This window comes from Trachemys scripta, chromosome 3, assembly GCF_013100865.1.
Source record: "Trachemys scripta elegans isolate TJP31775 chromosome 3, CAS_Tse_1.0, whole genome shotgun sequence".
Classification (NCBI taxonomy): Eukaryota; Metazoa; Chordata; order Testudines; family Emydidae; genus Trachemys; species Trachemys scripta.
Genome location: NC_048300.1, coordinates 186,036,043 through 186,062,648, shown reverse-complemented (window position 1 = coordinate 186,062,648; position 26,606 = coordinate 186,036,043). Strand labels below are relative to the sequence as shown.

Below are 26,606 nucleotides of genomic sequence, written 5' to 3'. Positions count from 1 at the left end.
GATGACGGTCCTTCTCCCATATCAGAATTGCCTGGCGAAGAGAACATGGGCTCCAACTCCAAAGGTGAAATACCCTGATTAGTAAAGGGAACAGGAGATCAGCTTCTTTCATAATGTTCCTGGACCGACAGTATCATGATCTCCCTTGTAAGAATTGGGCCTGATAAGATGGGAGATTCCAGATCTGGCAGGATGGTGATGTCCTCTGAAAGGGTATATTTGCCCCCATGAGGCGTCTTCTCTCTTTTAACCTTCAGTGTTGGCTCAGAAGTGTGCATCAGTACCAATGGCCCCTTTGCTAGTAGGGGAGGTCAGACTGTCTAGGCTCATGCCTCTCTTGACTCAGCACCAATGGTCCTGCTGCTGCCGACGGTGCTGAAGGGGAGGCGCCCTCTATCTTTGCAGCCTGTGGGTCGGTACCATGACCTTGATGGGTTTTCAAGTTTCCCTGGTCCAGGTGTGAAAAGTCACCCAGTTTAGAGGAGGGCTGATTCCCCAACACACTTGCAGAAGTGGATCTAGAGGGGAATTTTTCTCTAGGCTTTGGAGGTTTCTTGCCTTTGCAGTGAACCTGAGAGGAGGAATGCTTGGCTCTACCTTTGCCTGTCACTGTGTCTGAAGTGCCAGTGCTGGGCAGCGTGCTCCTCAATGCCTCAAACCACTGTGCAGAGCAGTCTGGTTCCATGAGGTGTTTCCTAAGTCTGAACTCCCATGCTTGTCCCGCCAGTCGATGTTATAGTTACCAGTTCAGAGTCCGGATCAATCTAGTGGCCAGCTAGGTTGATCACGAGTAGGGAGGAGCCCGGTTCCGTCGGTTGCGACACAATGCTCCATGGAAGTCTTGCCAGGACGAACCCAAAGTTTCATGGCAAGGCACCCTGTTTATATAGTGATTTTCATTCATTGGGACCAATGAGTATTGCACCGTCATGCGGTAATCAATTGTTGTTTGACAAGTGCTTGTTTTTTTAAATTGTTTTTTTTTAAATTGTATTTTTTATTACGTTTTTTAGGGAGTTATTCCATGCTGGTTTTTATTACCACTATTTTGTTCCCATTGCCTGTCTTATTTTTAGAGTCGTTAATTTGCCCTCCTTTGAATAGGGGCGTGTTGCAGTCTCCTGGCGCCCTTGTGTCTGTCTCTGGCTCCTCCCTAGACCATCTGGTTCAGCAATGGCCTTCACACTTATTTCTTAACTCACACGTTCCTCATTTACACACAGAACAGAATTAATTTACACAGAACATTTTGAACAGGAACATCAAATTGCAATGCAAAAGAAAACAACCATGGCATTCCTTCATTTATTTTAAAATGCTAAACCTACAACAAATTGGTGACCCTCAAAGGATCTGTTACTGCCTTGAAATTAGTCCAGAAACAGATTCTGGGTGATGTATCCCTACCAATGGCCCATTAAGCCATTCCTTTTTGCTATTTAAAAAGGGTGGCTGGCAGCATATGATCAAATCATACACCAATACGTTTAATACATACTACATTATTATTCATTTTAAATTATATAAAATACAAACATAAAATGTTACAAACATAAAATGTTCGGGGGGAGGGATAGCTCAGTGGTTTGAGCATCAGCCTGCTAAACCCAGGGTTGTGAGTTCAATCCTTGAGAAGGCCACTTGGGGATCTGGGGCAAAAATCAGTACTTGGTCCTGCTAGTGAAGGCAGGGGGCTGGACTTATGACCTTTTGGGGTCCCTTCCAGTTCTAGGAGATAGGATATCTCCATATATTTTAATTTAATTTACTACTACACAGGGTGGGGAGGAGTGACAGATACTTTACTTAGCAGAGATATGAGCTTCTCTGAAGCAGTAGAGGCATATCTGGTGATCATTGCCTTGGGAAGGAACAGGGACAGGAGACACAGTTCTTGAAGGCCAGAATCCCGCCCATAACTGGATCCCATACTGGGAAGGGGGGGGCGTGTTTCCCAAAACCTAATTATCTAATAAACTAACTAAGAATTTTTATATTCAGTATTTACAGTTTATAATATTTACAGGTTTGATGAAGGAGGATCAGCCCTCTGGACACTGGAGGGTTCAGACTCAGACCATGAAACAGTAAGAAGGAACTGGAGAGGCAGTTGGTCCGCATGGCCGCTTACACCCTCAGATCAGAGCACAAGGAGGGAAAGAGTGCATATGAGGACCAAGGGACACTACTAACAAGAATCATCCAGTCTCAAGCACATGGAGTGCATGCATAGCCCACAGTGGAATATATACAGGGACCAGCACTTGCAGAAGTGAGCCTTTGCTCCACCTCTTATTAATTTTAGTCACTGGAAAATATCAGCCTTTGCAGTGCTTCAGTGTAAGAAAGGAAGCATTAAAAGGGTTGAAGAGGAAGGGGGGGGGGGGCAAAATGGAAACAATGAAGGCTCCTCTCAGATACCCCAAACAGTCCCCCTGGCAGAAGCCAGGCCCAAGAGGGGAGCAAGCAGGAGCTTCTCTGACAAAGGTTGGTACAGCACTTAATAGGCCAGACAAAGGAAAGGGAAAGGTCTACATGAAGCATTTTCAGCAGACAGATACCCCAACAATTACACATTAAACTTTCTATTTGTCCTCGGAGGGCTTTAATCAGAAGCATGAGAGCTGCAGCATTTCACCAACGTACACTGAGAGGGAGGCATGCATTACAGGAGCAATTTCTAGCTTGGTTGCAAGAGGATCACCCATGTAAGTAAGGCTGGACAGAACTCCACCCAAAAGCGCTAAGGAAGAGGGCTCAGTAAAGGTATCTGTGAAGCAGCACTGATGCCTTTATACAGGAATTCACATCATCTGTGAATACTTTAAATATTTATCCCTGCAGGTTGCCTGGCACGGCGGGCCCACATGTGTGAATGCACAAGGGAAACTTGTTTAATTCTCAGCATATCAGACTGGTGAGAGGGAAACAGAAGCTAAAATTCCAGACCTCCCTTCATGCACAATGGTTCACCTTTTCAAGAGGCAGGAAGTGGCTCGTAGGTACAGGTGAACACTAAGGAATAAATTGAATATTCCAGACCTTTCCCCTCCCTAAAAGTTCCATGATGTCCGCTAGGAATGGGATGGTGATCAAACTCATTCCCAACAGCCAGCAGGTGCTAGCAATTTGTAGTCACTTAACCTGAGTTGCTTAGATGAAAACTGCTCCATTGAACAACCCCCTCTGTCAAAGAAACAAAGCTCCCTGAAAAAAATGCTCATTTGTTTCAGTGCAACTCACCAAGATGGTCACCACTAAATACTGGAAGTGATTGTGAAGACTGGCTGCATGGGTGCAAAACAGGACAAAATTGCTCTGCTCAAGCTGCAAGATGAAGACAACATCAAAAAGAATTTCGTTACATCACCTATAACAAAATCAGTTATCAAATAAATCCAAGCTTTTAGGACCTGATTCTGCTCTCGCCAGTTTAAATCAGAAGTAACTCCACTGAAAACAATGGAGTAATGTCAGACGGATCAGACCCTGAATGTAGCAAACTAGTAGGTTGCAATATGGAAGACTAGTTTATTGGAAGGGGAGAGGAGTCTATTTGCAACCTTGGAGTTTGCCTATTGTAACTGGTTAGTTACAGAGAGCAGTTTGCTGAAAAAAAGTTGCACTCCCCTTCCACAGACTGCCTCTTAGACAGTAATACCATGCATCTTTTAATTAAACCCATGGCTCCTAAGCAATTTACTGTCCCCCTCAGCTGAAATTAATCATGGCAACCCTCTGAAGTGCAGTAACTAATCCAGAGTGGCAGGGCCGCCCAGAGGATTCAGGGGGCCTGGGGCAAAGCAATTTCGGGGGCCCCTTCCATAAAAAAATATTGCAATACTATAGAATACTATATTCTTATGGGGGCTTGGGGCAAATTGCAACTCACATTGTTGTAATTGTAGAAGTCCTGATCCGAAAGGGGGTTGGAACGGTTGCAAGGTATTGTTGGGGATGGGGTGGCTGGAGAGCAGTGGCTGATGGCCAGGAGCCCAGCTCTGAAGGCAGCACCGCCTCCAGCAGTAGCGCAGAAGTAAGGAAGGCAGGGTATGGTATTGCCACCCTTACTGCAGAGCTGGGCCCTCGGCCAGCAGCCGCCACTCTCCAGCCGCTCAGCTCTGAAGGATGCAGCAGCGCAGAAGTAAGGGTGGCAATATCATGACCCCCCTACAATAACCTTGCAACCCCCCCCCCCCCGGCCCTCTTTTGGGTCAGGACTCCCAGTTTGAGAAACACTGGTGAAATCTGTATAGTATAGGGTAAAACTACACAAAAGACCAGATTTCATAGGGGAGACCAGATTTCACAATCCATGACATGTTTTTCATGGCCATGAATTTGTTAGGGGCCTAATGATTAAGGTAATGAATGTGAAGGAAACACACTTAAATGATTAATGGAGATGAGCACAGATCTCAAAATTCTGGATCAAAATAGAACTGAACTTTGGGGAATGTGGGTTGAGAATCTATCAGTTTCAGGTTTTTATACAACATCTATCAATGTTTCTTTTGGGAGGTTTGAAATACAGCAGGCGATCCAGATCTGAATTTTGTGGCTCTAGTTATAACTAGAACTAGTACTGTATGCCTAGATGATGGAATATCATCTTACACGTACATCGTGCCTTCCTTCACAAAATACTCTATAGGAACCACTTCAGACACTATTAAAACAGAGTCACATAGGGAAAGGAATGGGGCAATGGTTTATTGCGGCACACGCTGTAGAACAGCTTTGGGAGAAGTGAAAAAGCATTCCCTAGCTGGTTGAAACTAGGGGATTTTAGGTAGGTAGTATATAATTAGCCAAACTGGGCCTTTTATGAAAAAAAGCCAGAGAATCTTTAATAAGTGGTCAGGGCTTTAGGTTTTATTTCTTGTTTGAAAGACATTACCTCCAGCAGCACAATGCCCCTTAGCATGACCGCAGGGCATTGGTTCCATATTGACTCAGAGGGGAAAACCACAATCTACCGAATCACCAGCTCTACTTGCAAGTCTAGGGCTATTTACATTCCAGCTGCTGCTTCTGACTCGTTCATGCTGTGGGTAGAACAAGTCCGATGCACGGACTTGCAAAGACTGGAGTTACCTGAACGGCTGTTGAGATGAGAAGAAACGAAGCTGTAAGCTTCAAGTACGGACCGTGCTTCATTGTGAGTCTCAGTCCCTTAAAGAAAGGAATTCCTTTGTCTGAATTTAAGGCGTAAGGATCTACAAGGGGTGGAATACATAAAATAATGTCATATTTTCCAAAGCTAAGTGTGAAAGAATCACTTTGAAACCCAGATGTATTTGAATTTAACTTACCATCTCTCTCCTTTACTCCAATGAAAAGGATGACAATGCCGAATAGATACACCCCTCCTATTACTCCCGCTGCAATCATGTAGACTTCTCTCTTTAAAAGGAAAGAGACTTATTACAGATAAGGACAGTAAAAGCCTGATCGCACTGCTCCGGCTCAACAAAAGTGAACAGAACACTACATTGAGGAAAGACAAATTACAGATCCTAGATAGAAATAATTTTAATACTAGCATGGGCAAGATTTACATACAAAACAATGGGGATTGTGTCATGTTAGGATATAAGCGTCCTATTCATTTGGCCAGAGCAGGCTACAGTTTTATGAAGGACAGAGTGACATTTTCCAGGGGTTAGCACAAGTTACGACCATTATGGGGAACCCTGGCTCCCTCAAAATTTTCAGGTTAAGGTAAGGTGAGGCCCAGCCGTGAGCTGACCTTGACAATATTTTTGGAAAAACAAAACCAGCCCTGCTTTGGACATCTCATATTTATCTGTAACAATAGCAGGACCCAATCCCCAGTGCTGCTGAGCATCCGCATCTTCCAATTAAGTCAGCTAGAGTCAGTGCTTAATTTGTAATGAAAGACATGCTGGGGCTCAAACAAGTTTTTTACATTCCTAACTGATGCAGCAAACCCAGAGGTGCTGGGGCTATGAACTGCCAAGCCTAGAAGTGCCGGGGCTCAGCCCGGGCAAGCCCTGGCACAAATTAAGCACTGGCTATGGTAGGCTAACTACTGCCTTGGCTATTATACCTCGAAACCACATTTCTAACAGCACTGCTTATGGACCAAGGCTAAGACTGTCAAAAGTGACTAATGATTTTGGATACCTCAGTGTCAGGGTGCCCAACGGAGAGAAAGGACGGTCCAGTGGTTAAGATGCTAGCCTAGGACTGGCGCGACCTGGATTCAACTCCTTGCTCCACCACAGACCTTCTGCATGATCTGAGGCAAGTCACTTAGTCTCTCTTTGCCACAGTTCCCCATCTGTATAAAGGGGGAAATAGCATTTCCTTGCCTAACAGGAGTGTTGTGAGGATAAATACATTACAGATTGTGAGGCACCTGGGTACAGGGCCGGCTCTAGGCACCAGCAAACCAAGCACGTGCTTGGGGCGGCACATTTTCAAGAGCAGCATTCTGGCTGTCTTTTTTTGCTTCGGGCAGCAGAAGCCTAGAACTGGCCCTGGCAGCAGCAGCGTGTCGCCCTGCGGCCACTGTGGTTCGCGCTGTGGGGGAGCAGCTCCCGCACCTTGTGGCTGGGCCGGGCAGGCTCCAAGCGGGGGACACTTGGGCTGGGGCCTGCCCCTCGGGGCACACGGAGCTGCCTGCAGATGCCACAGGGCGGCCGCCCCCCCCAGCGCCACAGCCAGGGCTAGGAGAAGCGGCCCGAGCCACCCAGGGACTGCGGCAGGGTGGCCAGAAGCAGCAGCGGACCCATAGAGGGCAGGGCGCTGCTGTGCGGGGCCCACGTCCTGCTCTCTGGGGCTCCGCTCTGTTTGGGGCTACCCTGCCCCGGCTCCTCAGCCCCCTGCCGGGCTGTCCCCCAGCTCTGCCCTCCAGGGTCCCGGGCATTCCTGGAGGCGGGAGCTCTGGCTGGAGGGACCCTGGGCTGAGGCATGGCCCAGGAGGCCCGTTGCTTACCCGATCCTGCCAGCGCCAGACCGGCTGGAGGCGAGAGGGGCGCGGGTGGAGTCAGCACTGGTGGGGGGAGCCCAGGGGTGGGGTGGCCAAAATTTTTTTTGCTTGGGGAGACAATAAACCTAGAGCCGGCCCTGCCTGGGTAATACAGTAATAGGGACCATAAGTAAGCAATAGCTAGATTCAAGACACTGACTTTCAGAAAGTGCGGAGCACCCACGCTCAGAAAATTAGACCCCTTTAAAGTTTCTTCTGTTGAGCATCCAAAAATTAAGGCACTCAGCGTGTGTCTTCACAGCACAGTTAGCTCAAGTTATACTTGAGTGTTACCCCTAATCGAACTCCCATCTACACACAAAAATCTCTAGCTCAAATTGAGTGATGCTCTAAACTCAAAGTAGCTGGCCCATGGGCCGAGTTTGAACCTTGAGTGATGCTGAGGTTCAAGCAAGTGAAGGGGTTACAACAACTCATAAGTAGTTAAACTAATCACTCTGTGCTGCTAATCCAATCACTCAATGAAACTCCAGTGTAGTTCTGAAGTGTGGTCGCTCTCACTGGAGCTAGGCGAGCTCAAGTGTTCTAACATGAGCTAACTGTTGTAGCGAAGACAAGCCCCCAGAATAACTAGTCACTTTTGAAAATCTCAGTCTTTCTCTGGTTGCTTGGCTGGAACTGGAGAACTTCCCAGGTACGTACAGCCAGCTGTGTGCTCTTTTCCTTTGTGTGAAGAACTTTCACGGCTGCAGACTATTTACAAATAAAATTTACTTCAGGATAAATCCAGGACCTGTAAGTATAAATTTCTACCAAAAAGTAAACCGGCCATGAACAAAAGGTCTAGTATGTCAGCAGCCAGGACATGTTTATATAAAAGCAACTATGTTGAGACTAGCGATAGACATATACATTCGTCTGTCAGAGATATGCAGCATGCGTCGGCTGGTTCGGAATTTTTGCAAATGAGATTAATCTAGCTACAGATTTTGTGGTCAGCACACTGCAGCCAATATGTCTTCATACTCTATGGGCGAGACCTCAATACAGATGCAAAATTAGTTAATAAAATTATTATAATTTATGTGTATGATGTTCCAATCTTAATTTCACCTTTACTGAATTTTAGGAGATATTTACAATTGCTCTTATACATTGATGCTTGGAGACTATAAAGCTCACATTCTTATGTTTTTGGTAGCTTATATTTATTTAATTAAATGAAAATGTTCAAACTAATTAAGGATATTCCTAGGAAATCTCTGCTGTCTCAATCAAAGAGAGTCATGACAAGTGTCAGGCTATTCTCTGAATACTGTTTTCCAACCAGTTGTGCATCCACCTTATAGTAGGTTTGTCTAGGCTATATTTCCCTAGTTTGTTTATGAGAAAGTCATGTGAGACAGTAACAAAAGCCTTACTAATACTGCTTGAGAAATCATTAAAGTTTGATTTAAGCATATTTACTTTGTATATTTTGACATTATATGATGTTGACAATTTGTGTTTTAACAGTTACAGCACTTTAACTTTTTGAATCTCAATGTCTAGAGCCCCCCAGCTGTACTTCCCCCCATAATTTTCTTGCAACCATGAACATTTAAATAGATTAAAATAGAAAAAATGCCAAAAACCCATAAATTATGCAACTGTGAAAATTTAAATTGATAAAAGTAGAAAAAAATGCTTAAAAAGTAAACATTGATATTAGCCATTGAAATTATCAAAAAATAAAGTTCTGCCAAGCTTATAAATATACTACAAATGGTAGGTTGCAAATCTAGGAACCATTTGGTCAAAAAAAGCCCATTAACCAACAATGGCATCTTCTCAAAGAACAGGCTACCTCCCCCATGTACAAGATAAAAGTTTGGTACAGACATGATCTTTATCTAAAAAAAACCCCAAAACTTTGTAAGCTATTTATGTTTGAGAAAGAGTCAGCTGTATACATGAATGTAAGGCTGTTCTTTATTCAGGAGAAGAAGATATGCTTCAGATGTGTTTTCAGAGCTGTAGACTAAGGCATAAAACTGGGCCTCTTTCTCCGTCTTTACAGAGAGAAAATCTTTAGTTTTAAATCCCACACAAAGATTTCTAGAGATATCCTAATCAAAACTGATTTCTTTTATAAAACTTTAACATCTTCATTCTTTAAACTTCTAGGAGAATATTTATGGCTGGGAACTGTTTTACAGAAGATATTGGTTAATTCTGACTCATCTTTCCTCTTGATGGGGAAAACCCATCTGTCCCTCAACTGTTTAAGATGTTATATGCTTCCTTTGAGATGTGTATTCGCAAATGATTTGTATCTAAGACTAGCTCTTCAAATAGTAACTTCCTGAGACTACTATTCTGTGATTCGTAAGGTTTTTTATGTACAAGTATAGCAAGGTCATTTGAATGCTGTAGCAGGTTAATACAAGAAACCATCTGAGTATAAAATATTGATATTCCCTGGGGAATTAATCAGTTACCTGGCAAAGCTTAAACATCTTGCCAAACTCAAAAAAGACAAGAAAAACATCTGCAAAGATTGTTAAGAAAAGACAATACCTTATTTGATGACCATTTAAGTTTAAAGACTCTTTTGAATAATAATTTAAACTAAAAAAAGACTATTTTAACAGCTAAAATACTTTTTGGACTGCGTTTTGACTTATATGAAACAATTTCAAAACCGTGATGGAGCTAAAGGAATCTCTCAGAAAATGAACTGAATAAAAGGGAGTTAAAACTCTAAAGATGTTCTGAGAATTTCCTGCCACAAAGCCAAAAATCAATACAACTATAAAGCTGAAGAATTACAGCTCTACTGCATGTGCGTTAACAGACTGCATATTCATGAGATGAAGATGCTACTAAGGCAATCCCATGAAGGTGATAAGCCAATGAAATGTAACAGCATCTGATATCTGAATCCAGCCAAGCCCTGAAAGGTGTGCTTCTTCCACCTTCAGTGAGACTATGCAAAGAGAAGGGTATAAATTCCTTGGAAGTGGGACATGCACTCTCATGCTTGTTCTTACAAACTCTTATGTGCTCTTATGCTCTTACATGGTTCCGCTTTCTTATGCGCTCAGTTTAGCCTGGCCACCTCATCTCTACAAGCAAGCACACAGCAGCAACCAGACAGCTAAGAAGAATAAAGAAGCAACAACACAGCATCAAGAAGCAGCAACCTTCCAGCTCAGCACTGCTTCTGCAGCACGAAAACATCATTGAGACTTCAGCATCGTTGGTGAGATAGAGTCTGCAAGAGCATTGCCAAGGGATTAGAGTTGTTTCTTGTAATAATTTTAATGGACTATTGAAATCCTATTGTAATGTAAGGCATTAAGAGCTTCTCCTATTAAACACTAGATTGCTTTGACTGTGAACTCCAAAAGGATACATGAGTTAATCTTGGTAAAAAGAGAAAAAGTAGCAGGATTTACAGTAGAACCTCAGAGTTATGAACACCTCGGGAACGGAGATTGTTCGTAACTCTGAAATGTCTGTAACTTTGAACTTTGAAAACCTCTTGTGCAGAGACTTGTCAATTTGTATGGCAATTTTGTGATGTGAGCAAATTCATTGTTTCATAGATTCCAAGGCCAGAAAGGACCATTGTGATCATCTAGTCTGACCTCCTGTAAAACACATGCTATAGACAGTGTTTCTCAAACTGGGGTTGCCGCTTGTGTAGGGAAAGTCCCTTGGCCTGGGCCGCTTCCAGCAGCTCCCATTGGAGCAGCGAACCGCGGCCAGTGGGAGCCACAATCGGCCGGACCTGCGGACGGGGCAGGTAAACAAACCGGCCCGGCCCACCAGGCGCTTTCCCTACACAAGTGGCGACCCCAGTTTGAGAAACACTGCTATAGAACTTCCCCAAAATAATTCCTAGTATATCTTTTAGAAAAATGTCCAACCTTGATTTAATAATTGTCAGTGATGGCGAATCACTGCGCCCCTCGGTAAGTTGTTGCAATGGTTAAGTACCCACACAATCTAAAATTGACACCTTATTTCCCGTCTGAATTTGTCTAGCTATTGGATAGTGTTAAATGTCTCTCACAGACTGAAGAGCCCATTCTTAAATATTTGTTCTGCATGTAGATACTTATAGACTGTAATCAAGCCACTTAACCTTCTCCTTGTTAAGCTGAGTAGATTGAGCTCTTTGAGTTCATCACTATAAGGCAGGTTTTCTAATCCTTTAATCATTATCGTGGCTCTTCTCAGAACCCTCTCCAATTTATCAATATCCTTCTTGAATTGCGGGAACCAGAACTGGACACAATATTCCAGCATTGGTTGCACCAGTGCCAAATATGTAGGTAAAATAAATCCTGGGATGGATAAACAGGGGAATCTCAAGTAGGAGTAGAGAGGCAGCCCGGGGCTTGGGGTCAGCCCCAGCTGCAGGCAGCACGGGGCTCAGAAGTGGGGTCAGCCCTAGCCCCAGCTGTGGCCGGCATACAGCTGGGGCAGGGGGAGACCCCGCCGTGGGTAGTGGGGAGCTTGGGGGGGTCAGCACCAGCTGCCGCAGTACAGGACTCAGCCCCAGATGCGGGCGGCACGGGGTGGGGGGAGTTAGCCCCAGCCCTGGGAGGCACGGGGAGGGTGGCTCGGGTTATCCCTGCAAGGTGGGGGGGCCGCTTGGATGAGCCCTTGGTCATCCTGTTTTTACTTTAAGAAATATGGTCACCCTGGAGGGGGGTCAAGATCGCTACTCCTCCGTGGCTGGGGTGAGAACCACGTCTTTCTCTAGCTCCTTCTCTTCCCACTCTCCATTGGCAGCTCGCGTTACTGCGCCTGACCAGACATAGGTTCTCTGCAGCAGCTGATGCTGCCCTCCTGCCCAGAGGGTCTGCACTTAAAGCGCGTTAAAAAAATTAACGCGTTAAGTGTGCTGTGCATTAATCGCACGCGTTAACGGCAGCTAATTGACAGCCCTGTTATTTAGGCTTCCATTTTAAACAGCCAGCCAGTCTTTAGGGGAGAGAAAAGATGCAATACACCTCCTCAGCATCCATGTCTCAGCATCTTCAGCAAAGCTCCTCGGCATAATTTGGTTGTCACGCTAAGAAGCAATTAAAAACAGAACAGACAGCAAGGCTTGTTCAAAATGATGCATCTGTCTTGGCTCTGATGTCACCACCCTTAAGCCTGTCAGCCTCATGTATATCGCGCAGGATGATGTGCTGCAACACCACTGTAACCTCCCCTAGGGATTTTAGTGTCCTTGTACCGCATGCACTTACTCCATGAGACTGGAGGCCCAAGGGCTCAGCCAGGTTGGAAGCGTTGCTTAGAGAACTGGAAGAGTCGGCAGCGTTTATGGTGAGATTCACGGTGCAGTGATCAGAGGCATGGGCGCTTGCCACAATCTGCCCGTGGAGCGCAGCTCCCATCAAGGTTCCAAGCACTTCCACAGTCATTCCTGTAACAGGAAGCAGAAACATGTGTTAGGAGGTGAGCTTGTTTCAACCGCTGTTACTAAGCCTGGCTGTTTCTCTCACTAAAGAGTGAACTGATTGAGGCAAACGATGTTCCGTTTACACAGGGAACATTCACAAATGGCACCAACAAAACCAGCAGAACTTGAACATCAGTTACAACTGGACAGCATCCCTTGATGGAGCTGGAATTCCACCTCCCATTCTCTGACCACCTCTATATTACTACAGACGGTGGTTCTCAAACCTTTGTACTGGTGACCCCTTTCACATAGCACGTCTCTGAGTACGACTCCCCCCTTATATAAAAAGTGTTTTTAATTTATAAATGCTGGAGGCAAAGCAGGGTTTTGGGTGGAGGCTGACAGCTCATGACCCCTGCTGGAATAACCTTGTGACCCCGTGAGGGGTCCCGACCCCCAGTTTGAGAACCCCTGCTATAGAACATAAGTAAGAGCTATATGGCTGGGACTAATGTATGTAGGGGAATACAGTTGAAATATAGCTTAAATGCTGAGAAGCATTTTCTGAGCACAGGACTGGGAGCCAGAACACCTGTGTTCTAATCCTGGGTCTAACAGTGACTTAAGAAGTCACCTACCCTCTCTGTACCCACTTTTTCTAACTGTAAACGGGATGGATATTTACCTACCTCACAGTCACCCTGTCAATCTTAGTTGATGTTTGTGAAGAACATAAAGCCCTTATGTGCTAAGTTTTAATATCTAAAGTGACTGAGGACCAGACTTTTAGAACTGCGTGCATGTGACTGCGCTAACTGCACATGTGTATTGGGCCTCTTTTTGTTTTGTTTTGTGGTTTTTAATCAGAGCAACTTCTACTGGTGATGACAGCAGCTGATGCCATCACAAAATTGAATACCATCTCCTCAATCAGCCCAAAAGCTCCAGGGTATTCCTTCTGTCTGGTAGGAAATGACCTGTGTGAATTAACTAACTTGTTCGTCTGTCTTGGGGCAGGAGTTACCTCCACCATGGAGACAAGTATCTTAGGAGCAGCATCATTTTAAGGATCTAGAGAATGATAAATCCATTACATCTCAGTATTATAGCATAATGAAAAGCCTCCAGAGAGATCAAGCCAGTCAATTCTCTCATTTTATAATGCCATGTTTGCCTAGTTCATCATTTCTCAAACTGTGATCCATGGACCATCACTGACTCTAAGTGATGCATAATTAATATAGCTATAGCATCCTCTTTCCCCCTAAACTGGGTTGCTTAGACATTACTGACTTAAAGTCTGCTGTGCTGAGCACAAATCCGAAATTCAGGTTTCTCATTATTGCATCCCGTCAAACTGGATTCAGTTTCCAAACATGCATGACTTAAAGAGATAGTTCCTGATTTGTGTAAAGAGAATTTTTGTTTCAAATGTGTGTTATGAGTACTCTTGTTTGGGCTTAGCTGAAAGACGGTGCAGAGCCACTACTTAAGAGACACAGAGAGGTTTTCTGTTTTGAGCTTTCATTCTCCACAGTGTGGGACTTTCCAGAAACTGCTGCTATCTTCTCAAACAGAGAGGACCATGGAATGGAGGATGTGATCTTATGGGTCACCTGACGTGTTTTCTTGATACAGGTTAAGTCACCAACCCCAAATTTCACTCCCAACTTGACTGGCTGACCAAAAGTGCTGGCTAGCCTGGATCCAAATATGAGTCTGACCTAAAATATTTGGCTGTAATCCAATCTAAAGTTTCAATTGGACATGCCATGCACAGCTTCAAAAATCGCTGAGCATCTGGTGCAATGGGTAACTACAGATCATAGAATCACAGAATATCAGGGTTGGAAGGGACCTCAGGAGGTCATCTAGTCCAGCCCCCTGATCAAAGCAGGACCAATCCCCAACTAAATCATCCCAGCCAGGGCTTTGTCAAGCCTGACCTTAAAAACCTCTAAGGAAGGAGATTCTACCACCTCCCTAGGTAACTCATTCCAGTGCTTCACCACCCTCCTAGTGAAAAAGTTTTTCCTAATATCCAACCTAAACCTCCCCCACTGCAACTTGAGACTATTACTCCTTGTTCTGTCATCTGCTATGAGATGAGTCACAGCACTGTATCATAATGCCACCTCTTCATTTGTAACCTCCATAGTGGCTAGTGAAGGTGTGCTGTACCTAATGCTTGCATATGATAAGAAGAAAGCCATCATAAGATGCAATAGAAATTCACCTGCAAATGCATTTTCTTTTCTAAGCAGTGTTGGGCTGAAAAGGTGGCATATTTCAAAGTCGTTGTGAATTATAATCTATTACATTTTAATGGTTAATTTCTAGCTTAGCCAAGAAAATAGTGCTTCCAAAGCTGTTTTAAGGTAGGTTCTACTTCTTAAATTTAAGTAGAACTTGCCTTAAAATAACTTTGAAAGTATTTACCTTTGTCATGCATTCAAATAGTGGGCAACAGTATAGAACTGACATGGTTAAGGAGTTCTACTTCTTCCAGTAGAGGGCAGTGGTACCTCTGTTTCTCAGGCTATGGGTACAATAAAGAGCTCTCCTGTCAGCTTAATTACTCCAGCCCCTCCCCTCCTCCCCAGCGAGCAGCAGTAGCTATGGCAATGGGAGAAGCTCTCCTGCTCACATAGCACTATCCACACCAGCGCTTAAGTCGGCATAAATTATGTCGCTCAAGGGGGTGGCTAATTCACATGCCTGAGGGACATAATTTATGTCGACTTAAGCTGTAATGTAGCCATAGCCTCAATGTTATTAAAAAGCACACTATCATATATTACATCGCATTTTTTTCTTTAACAGATTCCTTTAGCTGATGTTCTAGAGGTTACAAACAAAAACAGTGATCTTTGGATCAGGCAGAGGAGCCAGAGGGGAATGTTTTTGAGAAGACCTTGTAAAAAGAGACTATTTCCCTTGTCAGCGTCAGCACCGCAAGAAATCTCAGCACCAAAGAAATATTTAAAAAAAACCCACACACACAAGTCAGGCAATTCAAAGTTATTATTCATGCCACTGCCATAACATGGCTGCACTGCACAACTGGACATATAAAACCCAATCATAAACAATAAGATAACACTGTCTATACATGCTGCCTTTCAGGAGTTCAAAGATATTAATGTACAGGTGTCATGCCATCCCTGAGAGGTAAGTATTATGCTAAATTTGCAGACGGGAATTAAGGCATACTGTTTAAGTGACTTTCCCAAAGTTTATTCCCTTTTCTCCCACAGTCTGTCTATATGAACAGAACTCTGATCTCCCAATTCCCAATCCTGTCCTTTAATTACTAGACCATGCTTCCTGTTGAAATATTAGATAACATGAAAGATCACATATGTACTGCACCTCAGGGGAGAGTTATGGATGCTGTGAGTATCATAACTCTGAAATTTCGGATTTGTGTCTGTTCAAAAACTTGGCCATACCATTCGGGTTACACAGTTTTGTTTTACATTTAGTCTAGCCAGCATGTTGAGGATTAGATTGACAAACGGAGGAAGAAAGCCTCTTGCCAGTAAGAAAACAAGCACAACCAGGGAAAAAATAAAATAAAATAAAAAAACAAAAGCAATCCCCCACCCCAAAAAAATCTGCCATGTAATTCGAAGCGCACTAAGGGAATATTGAAGGCCAAGTCAAGACATAGTTTTTCATGTAGAGCTTGAGTAATTTGGCCCAAGCAAAACAGCAGGCTTTCTCTTCACTTTCACTGCTTTTGGCCAGGATACCTAGGAATGGTATATAAGGGGGAGAGACGGGGTGGGGAGGAGGAGGGAAATGACAACTTTAAAGCTGATGTGAAGAGGAGGAAAAATTAACTGTGCCCTTATTTGCTCTTTATGATGTATAAAGAAAGCTTAAAAGGGAGTTTTAAGACTTTTTTTTCCTTTAGCTTTAAAACAAAAGGAACAGCAAGTCTTGTATGGTTTTCCTGGAGAACTTTTTGGAAGACAAGAGGTCTATACTTGGTCCTGCCTCAGCAAGGGGCTGGACTACACGACATCTCAAGTTCCCTTCCAGACCTACATTTATATGATTCTATGATCAACTGACTGTTTTAACAGAGGTCTTTCTTCCAAACTATTTGATGGGCGTTACAGTTGAATGAGTTTAACCAAAACAAGATAGATAATTTTTAGACAAGTCACTTTCCTTCTTGGTCACATTTAATTTTCTTGGTTCTATGATGTCAAATCTACCAGCTGTCCTGTCACCCACAAAGTCTTCTATGAAAAACGGATTAGACAAGACCTGAATTTCTACTGTAAAATATCCAAAGGAGGCAAAAAAGAAAAAAAAAAGAGACTTTCAGGCCTTATTTAAATGTCATTATAAAAATAATCAACACCAATTTTTCCCCTCTGCAGATCACCTATAATTAGCCACCATGATTTCTAAAGCCAGGTGTTGCTATATGAATACAGAGAACACTATAGATAAGAGTAGTTTCTTGTGGCTAACTTATGTCCTGGGAGGAAAGTCTGTGGCTAATCCAACAGGCTAACAGTTGTAAAACATGAAGGAAGATGGAAATATTTACAAGGCACATTAAAAAAAAAAACCCTGTGATGCCCCATTTTTCCATTAGAGCCTAATAATTCTTTGTCTAGAAACCCAATATTAGGCCACACAAATGTCAGGAGACTTCTTTCAATAAAAGGGATTTTAACCAAACTCAGACACCAAACTTAAAACAAGAAGCCCATGTCAAACTCACGGTATGCTGTTGCTGAATCTCTCTCCTTCTGGTCTGGGCTGAGAAACATGGTGAGAGCAGAATACGGTACTTGGAATAACTACATAAAGAAAGAACACCACATAGGAAAGCATTACTGGGTAGCGTACTCAGTTCCTCTGATAGCCTGGAACAATGTGTAATTGGGCAAAGGAATTTGCTCCCTCACTCAGACTATAAGATCTCTGGAACAGGGACCATCTTTTTGTTCTGTGTTTATCCAACAATTAGCACAATCGAGTCCTGGTCCATGACTAGGGCTCCAAGGTGATACGATCACATAAATAATAAATAACGTACCCAGTACACCTTGCCTCCGCTTTGTGCTCCTTCAACTTCCTCCTTAAAAATCACTCTTCTTTCAGGATGCCAAAAACTCTTAGGGATTGTCTTCACCAGGAAAAAAGCCGTGTTCTTAACTAACATAAGGTAAAATCCTAGTGAACACAAAGAATGCACCTTTTTTCCTGGTGAAGACACTGCCTAAGGCTGTCTTCACGGCCAAGAAAGTCTTTTTGTTTGTTTTACAGCAAGATAACTACAGTGTGTTAGTTATCCCAAAGTAAAATCCTAGTGGCCAAAAGGCTCTGTAGTTTTTTCTGTGATGTAGCTAGGTTAGGTCAGCACTATAACCACACCACTCATGGCCACAGGCACCAACTTTCCTTGGTGCCGGTGGGTGCTAGTCCCCGGCCCCGCCCCGACTCCGCCCCCTCACTGCTCCTATTGGACCCTTCCCCAAATCCCCACCCCAGCCCTGCCTCTTCCCCGAGCGCGCCGTGTTCCTCCTCCTCCCCCTCCCTCCCACCGCTTGCCGTGCTAAACAGCTGTTTCACGGCACAAGCGCTAGGAGGGAGGGGGGGAGAAGCAGGACTCGGCAGCGCGCTCAGAGGAGGAGGTGGAGCGGAGGCGGAGGTGAGCTGGGGTCCGGGGGGGGTGGGGCCAGGGAGCTGCCGGTGGGTGCAGAGCATCCACCAATTTTTCCCCATGGGTGTTCCAGCCCCAGAACACCCAGGGCGTCGGCGCCTATGCTCATGGTTGGCCTCATGCAGCTACACTGTGGTAAACGCTACAGAGTTTTGTTACTACTAGCATTTCCTAATAGGAGAGAGTTAGTTATCTTGCTGTAAAATACATACCTTTTTGGCAGTAAAGATATAGTATAAATTCTCACCTCGAAGTTTTAAACTAAAACAAAAAATAACTTCCAAAATTTTGAAACAACACGTATGCTAAATATTCCAGCTCTAGCATTTATTCTTGTCCCTAGCCATCCTATTCTCTTTTGCCTATTTAGATGGCAAACCCTTTGAGACAGTGACCTCGCCTATATATTTATCGGAAGCATCTAATAAGCTTCCAGTGCTATGTAAATAAATACACACCACCGCCCTCTTTATAAGATAAGTAAGTAATAATATTCCTATTTTATTAAAGGGAAAACGGAGGCACAGAGATTAAACCAGTTGCCCAGATTCACAGAGCTGGTCTTCAGCAAAACTGGAAAGAGAAACCAGACCTCTTGACGCCCAATCTTGTGCTTTAAACCAACAGGACTAGCCTTTTATCCCTTTATGTGATAAAATAGGAGAGAACATATCTGGGAAGGACATATGGTACCCTATTCACGCAAAGTGCATACTTGCCTCTATTACATGTGGCAAATGTTGATGTTTTCTTACTGAGCTGTAACTAAAACCTTCTTTCTGACTAGCCCTGATTCCTTACGTTCAGTACAAACAGGCTTTAAAGCTGAAATCACGAATAGCATTTTATAAGGGTGGAGTAGATCTTTTCCTTCAAAAGACAGGGAATAAAATTATTGCTCATTTAAACTCACTGTGGGTTTCTTAATGACAATCTATCATCATAGAAAATAACAAAGGAATTGAGCTTAATACTCCAACCAAAAACTGAAATATAGCAGACCCTTAAACTTCCAGTGATCTGCATGAATGACAAAAGTCCAAGTCACTCAGGAGTTCAAGTATTTTGGTGGCCTGCAGCCACATTATGTTAAACTGCGATGCAGATGAGATTTAATCAGTTAAGCAAGATCAGGTCAGGTTGATATTTGGACAGAGAGCTCTCAGCTAGTGTTTTTCCAGCTTTTTAAATCTGCAGATTACTTTGTAACAGAGATTCACATACACACATGCCCTCTCCTGTGCATGTGTCCTCTCACAACCTGGGTCTTGTTTTGCACATCACCAGACTCCAGAGAAAATAATAACAAAAATAAGGATAATCAGGGCTTAAATTCTCACAGAGTATTTCCCGGAGCCCCCCACAACCCACAATATGCTTTAAAAACTCCAGGGGGAGCTGAAATATACAGCTCCAGCTGAATTTAAGCCCTGATGATAATGATAACAATAACTACATAAGAAGATTTTGGGATCTGTTCAAAAGCGTCTGGTGGTCCGGATTTGGCCCGCGGTCCACTTATTGATTACCCCTGGCATGCAGTCTGTCAGAAAAGTGCTTTGGAATCCACTGAAATGAAAGATGATACATAAATTACATATTGCCGCTAACCTGGTGTAAGGCCCCTTCATGTTAAAATCAATGTGGAGAAGTCAAGCCTCCCCATGCAGGAATAGCCAAGAATGACTATTTAGTAACTATTTCACAGCTGAGGGCCTGATTCTCCATTGCCTTCCAAACGCAATAAGTGACTTACATACCTAAATCCCATTTTTAAAAGTAGTTTCGGCACTTAGAACTCTAAGTCTCACTGAAAGTCAATGTGCAAACTGGGTGCAAAAACCCCCAACCCACTAAATCAGAAGGCACATAAAGCAAAGCCAGAAAATGAAAGCATTTTATTGCTGAGAATGTTGTAAATCTAGATCTACTTACTGTCGTCAATGCTTGGAAAAGACAATAGAAAGTCAGGTACCACACAACTCTTCCCGCTACAAAAGGAGGCAAGTACCACATGAAGAAATAGGACACAATCGTGAAAGGCGTACACCCCAACATCCTATAATGAAGGACATGTTCATGTCACCTTAATTAGAAAGCATCTTGGTGGGTTGACAAAAAAAGAAATTAACTTTCCCAGCACCTACTTAAGCAATAACTTAATTTTGTGCAGTTTTTCAAAATGCTTTAGATGCGCGATTTGACACAGTTTATATATAATACTATTCAGTCCATTAATGCATAATCAGCACAATTCAATACATAACAATATTAAATCATACTCCCCCAAAACACACCCCAGAGTTAAATAATATAATTAGTTAAAGAAAAAGAGCAAAGGTTAGTTATAATTAATGATGTATTTACAATTAACAGGAAAAAAAAACCTGCGTCCGCTATTATGGTATAACCACGAGGTCAATACTTAGTCCCACCACACACCCCGAGACCTTTACTGAAAAGCCCCACTGAGAACCAAGCCACATGGTCACATGTTATAAAATGCTTCACCACCTGCCAGTACAAGCCTCTTTATTATCAAGGGTCTTTTTTCCCCCCTCCTGGCACCTCCAACTCTCCTCTCAGCTTAGCCTTTTCACTGCTGACCTGACATTTCAGTGTGATAGGTGAGAGGCAGCCATGCGTCACGTTGTAGAACTGCCTAGGACCTACGTTTGTCCATCCCTGTGAAATACGATTGTAGGGCCAAGCCTGCTCCCATTTAAGTCAGTGGCAAAACTCCCAATGACTCCAACAGCAGCAGGATCAGCCCCCTAATGAGTAAGGATGGTTTAAAAAAAATATCATGGAAACTTGAATTCAAGTATAGCCACTAGGCAGCAATATGCCAAGTTAATATAAGGCTATCAGACAAACAACACTATTTTCAAATTTCATTGTATCAAATGCAATTCATTCCCCACAGCATGACCTGCAGCACCAGTGTTCTCCAGTATTCTTGCAAAGCAGACATTAAACAATGCAATTAGATGACCAAGGTCACAATAAAAATTCAAACAAAAGAGAAAACAGATTAATCCCTTCACAACAGGCCTATTCTTACTGTTTTCTCCTATTGACGTTAGGGGTCAGCTGATTTTTTTGCAATGGTGTATTGAAAAAGTGGACTACAAAAGAATAATGTAGGTAAATAGTTCAGCAAAACAATGGCTCTTCCACACTGCTCTATGGGATGAAAGGCAACACTGGGAGCTGAATGTGTAGAGTAGCAAGGAAAGTAGCCAGGTTCTGGTACTCTCTGCCTTTCCTGGTTTCTAGGTCACAGCTCAGTTCGCTCATACTGGGGCAGCCCTTGAAGCAGTAAACGAGGATGTGATGTAAGCATCCCAAGGCAATTAGGTAGGGGAAACTCACCCTCCCTGTCCCCAAAATGGTTCTTACAGCAAACTTTTGTGCTACTTCACAAAAATAACCGTCTTTCTTGTTTTTCCCCCTTCCTACCCTTCACTTTCCCTTCCCCATTCACTTCAATATTCATTCTTAAAGTTAGGCATGTGATTCAATGCCTTGCTGAATCACAAGTCTATCTGTGGTTCCTCCTGAAGGAAACTAACGTGTAACATTTTGTGTTAGTATCCTTTATCCCAGCACCTGCTCATTCCTTTGAAACATCACACTCCGTACAAGGGAGACTACCAACATTTTGATGGCTTGTTACTGTATTAAATAAAACCTTAACCTTTTTTTAATAAAAAAATCTACTCCTCCTTTATTAAATACACCTGTCAGATGGGGCAAGGAGTGAAGTTTGCATAATTACCTAGTTCACTTAAAAAACTTAAATGGCTGTAATAATTTCACTCTACAAATATTAATCAAATCAAACCCCAAGAAAAGGTGTTTAAGGTAATTAGAAACACAATACCAGGTCTTCAATTGGTGTAAATGGGCAGTGCTGTATACTATAGGGTTAAAGAGTTTTCCGTGATAATACAACATTAAAAAAATATTCCTCCAGAAAAACAACGGCTGTTTGACAAGCGTATTTTAAAGGCTTGATTAGATAAGTGAAGTGTAAGTGCAAGTTGTACACTAGGGAGTTTAATGCAAGGGGCTGATAAGTCTATGTGATGCTAGGCTGAGAGTCATTCTAACACTATTCTTTGTCCTGAACAGACAGTATTTACAGGATATAACAGAACGGAGAAATGATTCCGAAAACAGCTAATCCCACTGGGTTATTATAAAATGCACCCTACCTCATCATGATCTTCTTCTAGCTTAATTTTTTTCATACAGTGAGTTTAGTGCTCGTGAATGAACAAAGTATTTTGATTTTTCAATTCAAAACAATTTTTCATTTGAAATTTTACTTCAACTTTATTTTAAAAAGGTAAAAAAATAAATCCTTCAAACATAAGAACGGCCCTACTGAGTCAGACCAAAGGTCCATCTAGCCCAGTATCCTGTCTTCCGACAGTGGCCAGTGCCAGGTGCCCCAGAAGGAATGAACAGAACAGGTAATCATCAAGTGATCCATCCCCTGTCGGCCATTCCCAGCTTCTGGCAAACAGAGGCTAGGGACACCATTCCTGCTAAACTAAATGTTTTATTCAACCCGAAACTTTTTCAGTTCACTAAAAATTTAATTTTTTTCTTTTGGGTCAACTTGGATTTCTTTTTTGTTTATTTGTTTTTAATTTTCCAATTGGCCAACAAACTGGAAAGGGGGTGGGGGAAGAGAATCAGTTATTTGCACAGGTCTAGTCACTAACTCAAATACTCTGACAGTAGTTTCTTTGAAACTATGAGACTGAAATCAATGACAAAGGCAAAAGACTCCACAGTCCATAAGCCATCCTGTTTCTTTTTGTTTTTAAAAGGAAAAAAGAATCCACAACACATCATGGGAGAGTTTGGGTCCTCTAACATGCATCATTCTTTTCCAGTTTACACTCCCACCTTTTACCCTCCTTCCCCCACTGGTAATATTTATATTTCTGTTCAACACTAGGGTATACCTCCCCCCTCCTTACACCACATGAAAAGTGTATGTGATACTTGCTTTTAATTGTTACATATAGATTTAGTGAAGGTCAAAATAGAGCAAGAGCTGTCTAAGGGCTTTAGTGTGCTTCACAGGAGAGTAATGCAAGCAGGACCAGAGCCCCTGAGCATGCTGGAGCTGCAGCTACACCACATTTAGCTGCTTGAGGTGGGAGTATGAAAAGGGGGAATGAAGTTCTGTGAACTACAACAATGCTGGCAGCTCCAAACTCTTCCAGCAGTTGATTCCTTGTTAAAAATCATGACAATTTTCACCCTCCAATTAAATGTTTTAATTAAGGGGGCTGATAGTGAAGACGTTAAAAAAAGAGTACCGAGAGGTGTGGGGAAATGGCCAGTGGGACTGGCTTGTGTTGAGCTGGGATGAATGCTGACGGGGGAAGATCCTGCACTGCCCGTGATGAGAACGGAACTGACCACTAGGGCAGTGCAAGCAGCTCAGCAAGGTGGCCTGAGACATAGCCTGTTGAGTCCCTAGGCCTACCATGTTAGAGTTGGTGAGCTCCAGCCAAGCGTGCATGCAAGGATGGGAACCCATTGAGACGGGTGCAGTGCCGGAGTGAGGGCTCAAACAAGTATCTAACGAATGGCCAATCTTCCAACAGTTTGGATGTATCTGAACCAGAAGTGGAAAATAAGCCCCTTTTGATGCAGAATCCAACTCAGAATCAAAACCACAAAGGGGTTTGGTCAGATCTGGAGGTTCAGATCCTCTCTCACCCAAATTTAACAGGATTTTGGATTTGAGGTTTCAGTTTCGGCCCATCTCTAAACAATTGAGTGGTTTCTTCAGGGAGCTTCCAAGAAAGCCGCTTGTTGTAATTTTATGGATGTGCAGCTGAAAACAGGAATCATAGAATCATAGAATATCAGGGTTGGAAGGGACCTCAGGAGGTCATCTAGTCCAACCCCCTGCTCAAAGCAGGACCAATCCCCAACTAAATCATCCTAGCCAGGGCTTTGTCAAGCCTGACCTTAAAAACCTCTAAGGAAGGAGATTCCACCACCTCCCTAGGTAACCCATTCCAGTAAAATTTTCACCACCCTCCTAGTGAAAATGTTTTTCCTAATATCCAACCTAAATCTCCCCAACTGCAACTTGAGACCATTACCCCTTGTTCTGTCATCTGCTACCACTGAGAACAGTCTAGATCCATCTTCTTTGGAACCCCCTTTCAGGTAATTGAAAGCAGCCATCAAATCCCCCCTCATTCTTCTCTTCTGCAGACTAAACAATCCCAGTTCCCTCAGCCTCTCCTCATAAGTCATGTGCTCCAGACCCCTAATCATTTTTGTTGCCCTCCGCTGGATTCTTTCCAATTTTTCCACATCCTTCTTGTAGTGTGGGACCTAAAACTGGACACAGTACTCCAGATGAGACCTCACCAATGTCGAATAGAGGGGAATGATTACGTCCCTCGATCTGCTGGCAATGCCCCTACTTATACAGCCCCAAATGCCGTTAGCCTTCTTGGCAACAAGGGCACACTGTTGACTCATATCCAGCTTCTCGTCCACTGTAACCCCTAGGTCCTTTTCTGCAGAATTGCTTCCTAGCCATTCGGTCCCTAGTCTGTAACAGTGCATGGGATTCTTCCGTCCTAAGTGCAGGACTCTGCACTTTCCTTGTTGAACCTCATCAGGTTTCTTTTGGCCCAATCCTCTAAGCAGACAGGAGTGGGGTTTTTTTACATATTCATTCTATCCATACTAAAATCAGTTTCATTTGAGAAAGGAAAAAGCAAAAACAAAACAAAAAAGGTTTCATTCATGAAGCCATTCTAGGATTAAAGGAAAGAGGGGGAAAAAAAGCAAAATATTTTCTGCTTACCAAGGCATAAGCCGGCCAATTTTTGTCCATTTACTTTTGCTAATAAAAAAGCCAGCAACAGGATCAGTAACTGCACCCCAGGCTTTGCCAATGAACAGCACCAAAGAGGCATGAAACGGAGTAATCTGAAAGTATAGACACAGTGCTCTAAACAAGATCCATCATTCAATGAAACAACTTAAAGCAACTTTCCAAAAAGAATCTCAGCGTTTTATGTAAAGTGTAGTGATAGCTCACTTACAACACACATCGACTACTATTAAAAATCATGAATAACTAGCCCTCCACTATCAATGCGTGTTGCGAGACAACAAACTAGACACTGAGATACAGGCACTACGCAGGAGAGAATGTGTGTGACGGGGAAAAGGCCAGGAGAGAAAGATCATAGGTGAATTTAATGCGTGGAAGAGGTGTCGGCAAGACAACACTGGAGACTGAAGTCGTGGTTTAATCATCAAACCAGATACAGCAGAAGTAGAGGTAAGGTAAGCTTCTCCCACAAGACCCCATTTCTAAATTTCTGCTCCTGAGCTGGAGCAGACAAGAGTATAGTTCATTTCCCATGCCCAGTCAGTCCTTAGTATCTCTACTGAGATTACCTATAAGAGTGCCAACTGGTGCTAATTGTGAAAGTGGTTTTGGCATGATGGGCTTATTTCTACAAAGAACTGAACTGTGACTACTAGAGTTAATATTCCAAAATAATACTGTTTCTTCTGAATGCTTATTCTGTATGTTCTGTACAACATTTCTGTATGCAACTTTTTTTCCCCAACTAAACCTGAGTAAGATTAATTTGGATAACTTGGAACACATCTAGTTTGCTTGTTTTTTTAATAACAGTTGCAGTTAGGGTCACAAGTGAATAATCTAACGGTTACTTAAAATCCAGTATATGCCAAAGAACAGAAGAGAGCACATTGGTCAAATGAAGCACATTTTAAAGTTTTCCCACATTAAAAAAAAATCAAATGGAAAAAAAAAGAAATTTACCAGGCAAGTGTGTATTTTTCAGATTATGATTAATTATGTGGGATGTAGTCATTCCTATATACACCTCTACCTCAATATAACGCAACCCGATATAACATGAATTCGGATATAACGCGGTAAAGAAGAGATCCGGGGGGGCGGAGCTGCGCACTCTGGCGGATCAAAGCAAGTTGGATATAACGCGGTTTCACCTATAACGCAGTAAGATTTTTTGGCTCCCGAGGACAGCGTTATGTCGGGGTAGAGGTGTATATCTGTACTGAGTGCAAGAATTCACATATAAACAACAGAGTCATGGGGGGTGAAAGAGAGCAGGGGACACCTGAGGTGGGATCTGCTGTAGTTACTCTAGCATTGCCTTGTCACCAAGCTAAGTGACTAGAGAGTCATTTCAATATGCATATCTAGGGTTACCATATTTAACAAATAAAAAAAGAGGACCCTCCATGGGGTCCTGGCCCCGCCCATTTCCCACCCCAGCCCAGCCCCTTCCCCGCCCTAACTCTGACCCCTCCCTCCCACTTCCAGCCACGCGGAAAGGGCTGCCCGAGCGCTACCGGCTTCACGGTTTGCCGGGCAGCCCCCAGACCCTGCGCCCCCGACCGGCGCTTCCCCAGCGCAGCTGGAGCCCGGGAGGGGAAGCGCCCAGCCGGGGGCGCAGGGTCTGGAGGCTGCCCGGCAAACCGTGAAGCCGGTA

General features: G+C 43.3%; 1 protein-coding gene across 1 annotated transcript in view; it reads right to left on the bottom strand.

The window, feature by feature from the left end:
* The window catches only part of MFSD2B (major facilitator superfamily domain containing 2B), a 54,324-nt gene that overhangs the window by 17,372 nt on the left and 10,346 nt on the right, over positions 1-26,606 (bottom strand). Inside the window, exons 3-9 of the mRNA XM_034766605.1 lie at positions 24,914-25,038; positions 19,990-20,113; positions 17,110-17,188; positions 12,208-12,386; positions 5,316-5,406; positions 5,098-5,219; positions 3,244-3,327 (exon numbers count right to left, since the gene is read on the bottom strand). Of these exons, the coding sequence (XP_034622496.1) occupies positions 3,244-3,327; positions 5,098-5,219; positions 5,316-5,406; positions 12,208-12,386; positions 17,110-17,188; positions 19,990-20,113; positions 24,914-25,038 (804 nt within the window). The remainder of the gene's footprint in view (positions 1-3,243; positions 3,328-5,097; positions 5,220-5,315; positions 5,407-12,207; positions 12,387-17,109; positions 17,189-19,989; positions 20,114-24,913; positions 25,039-26,606) is intronic.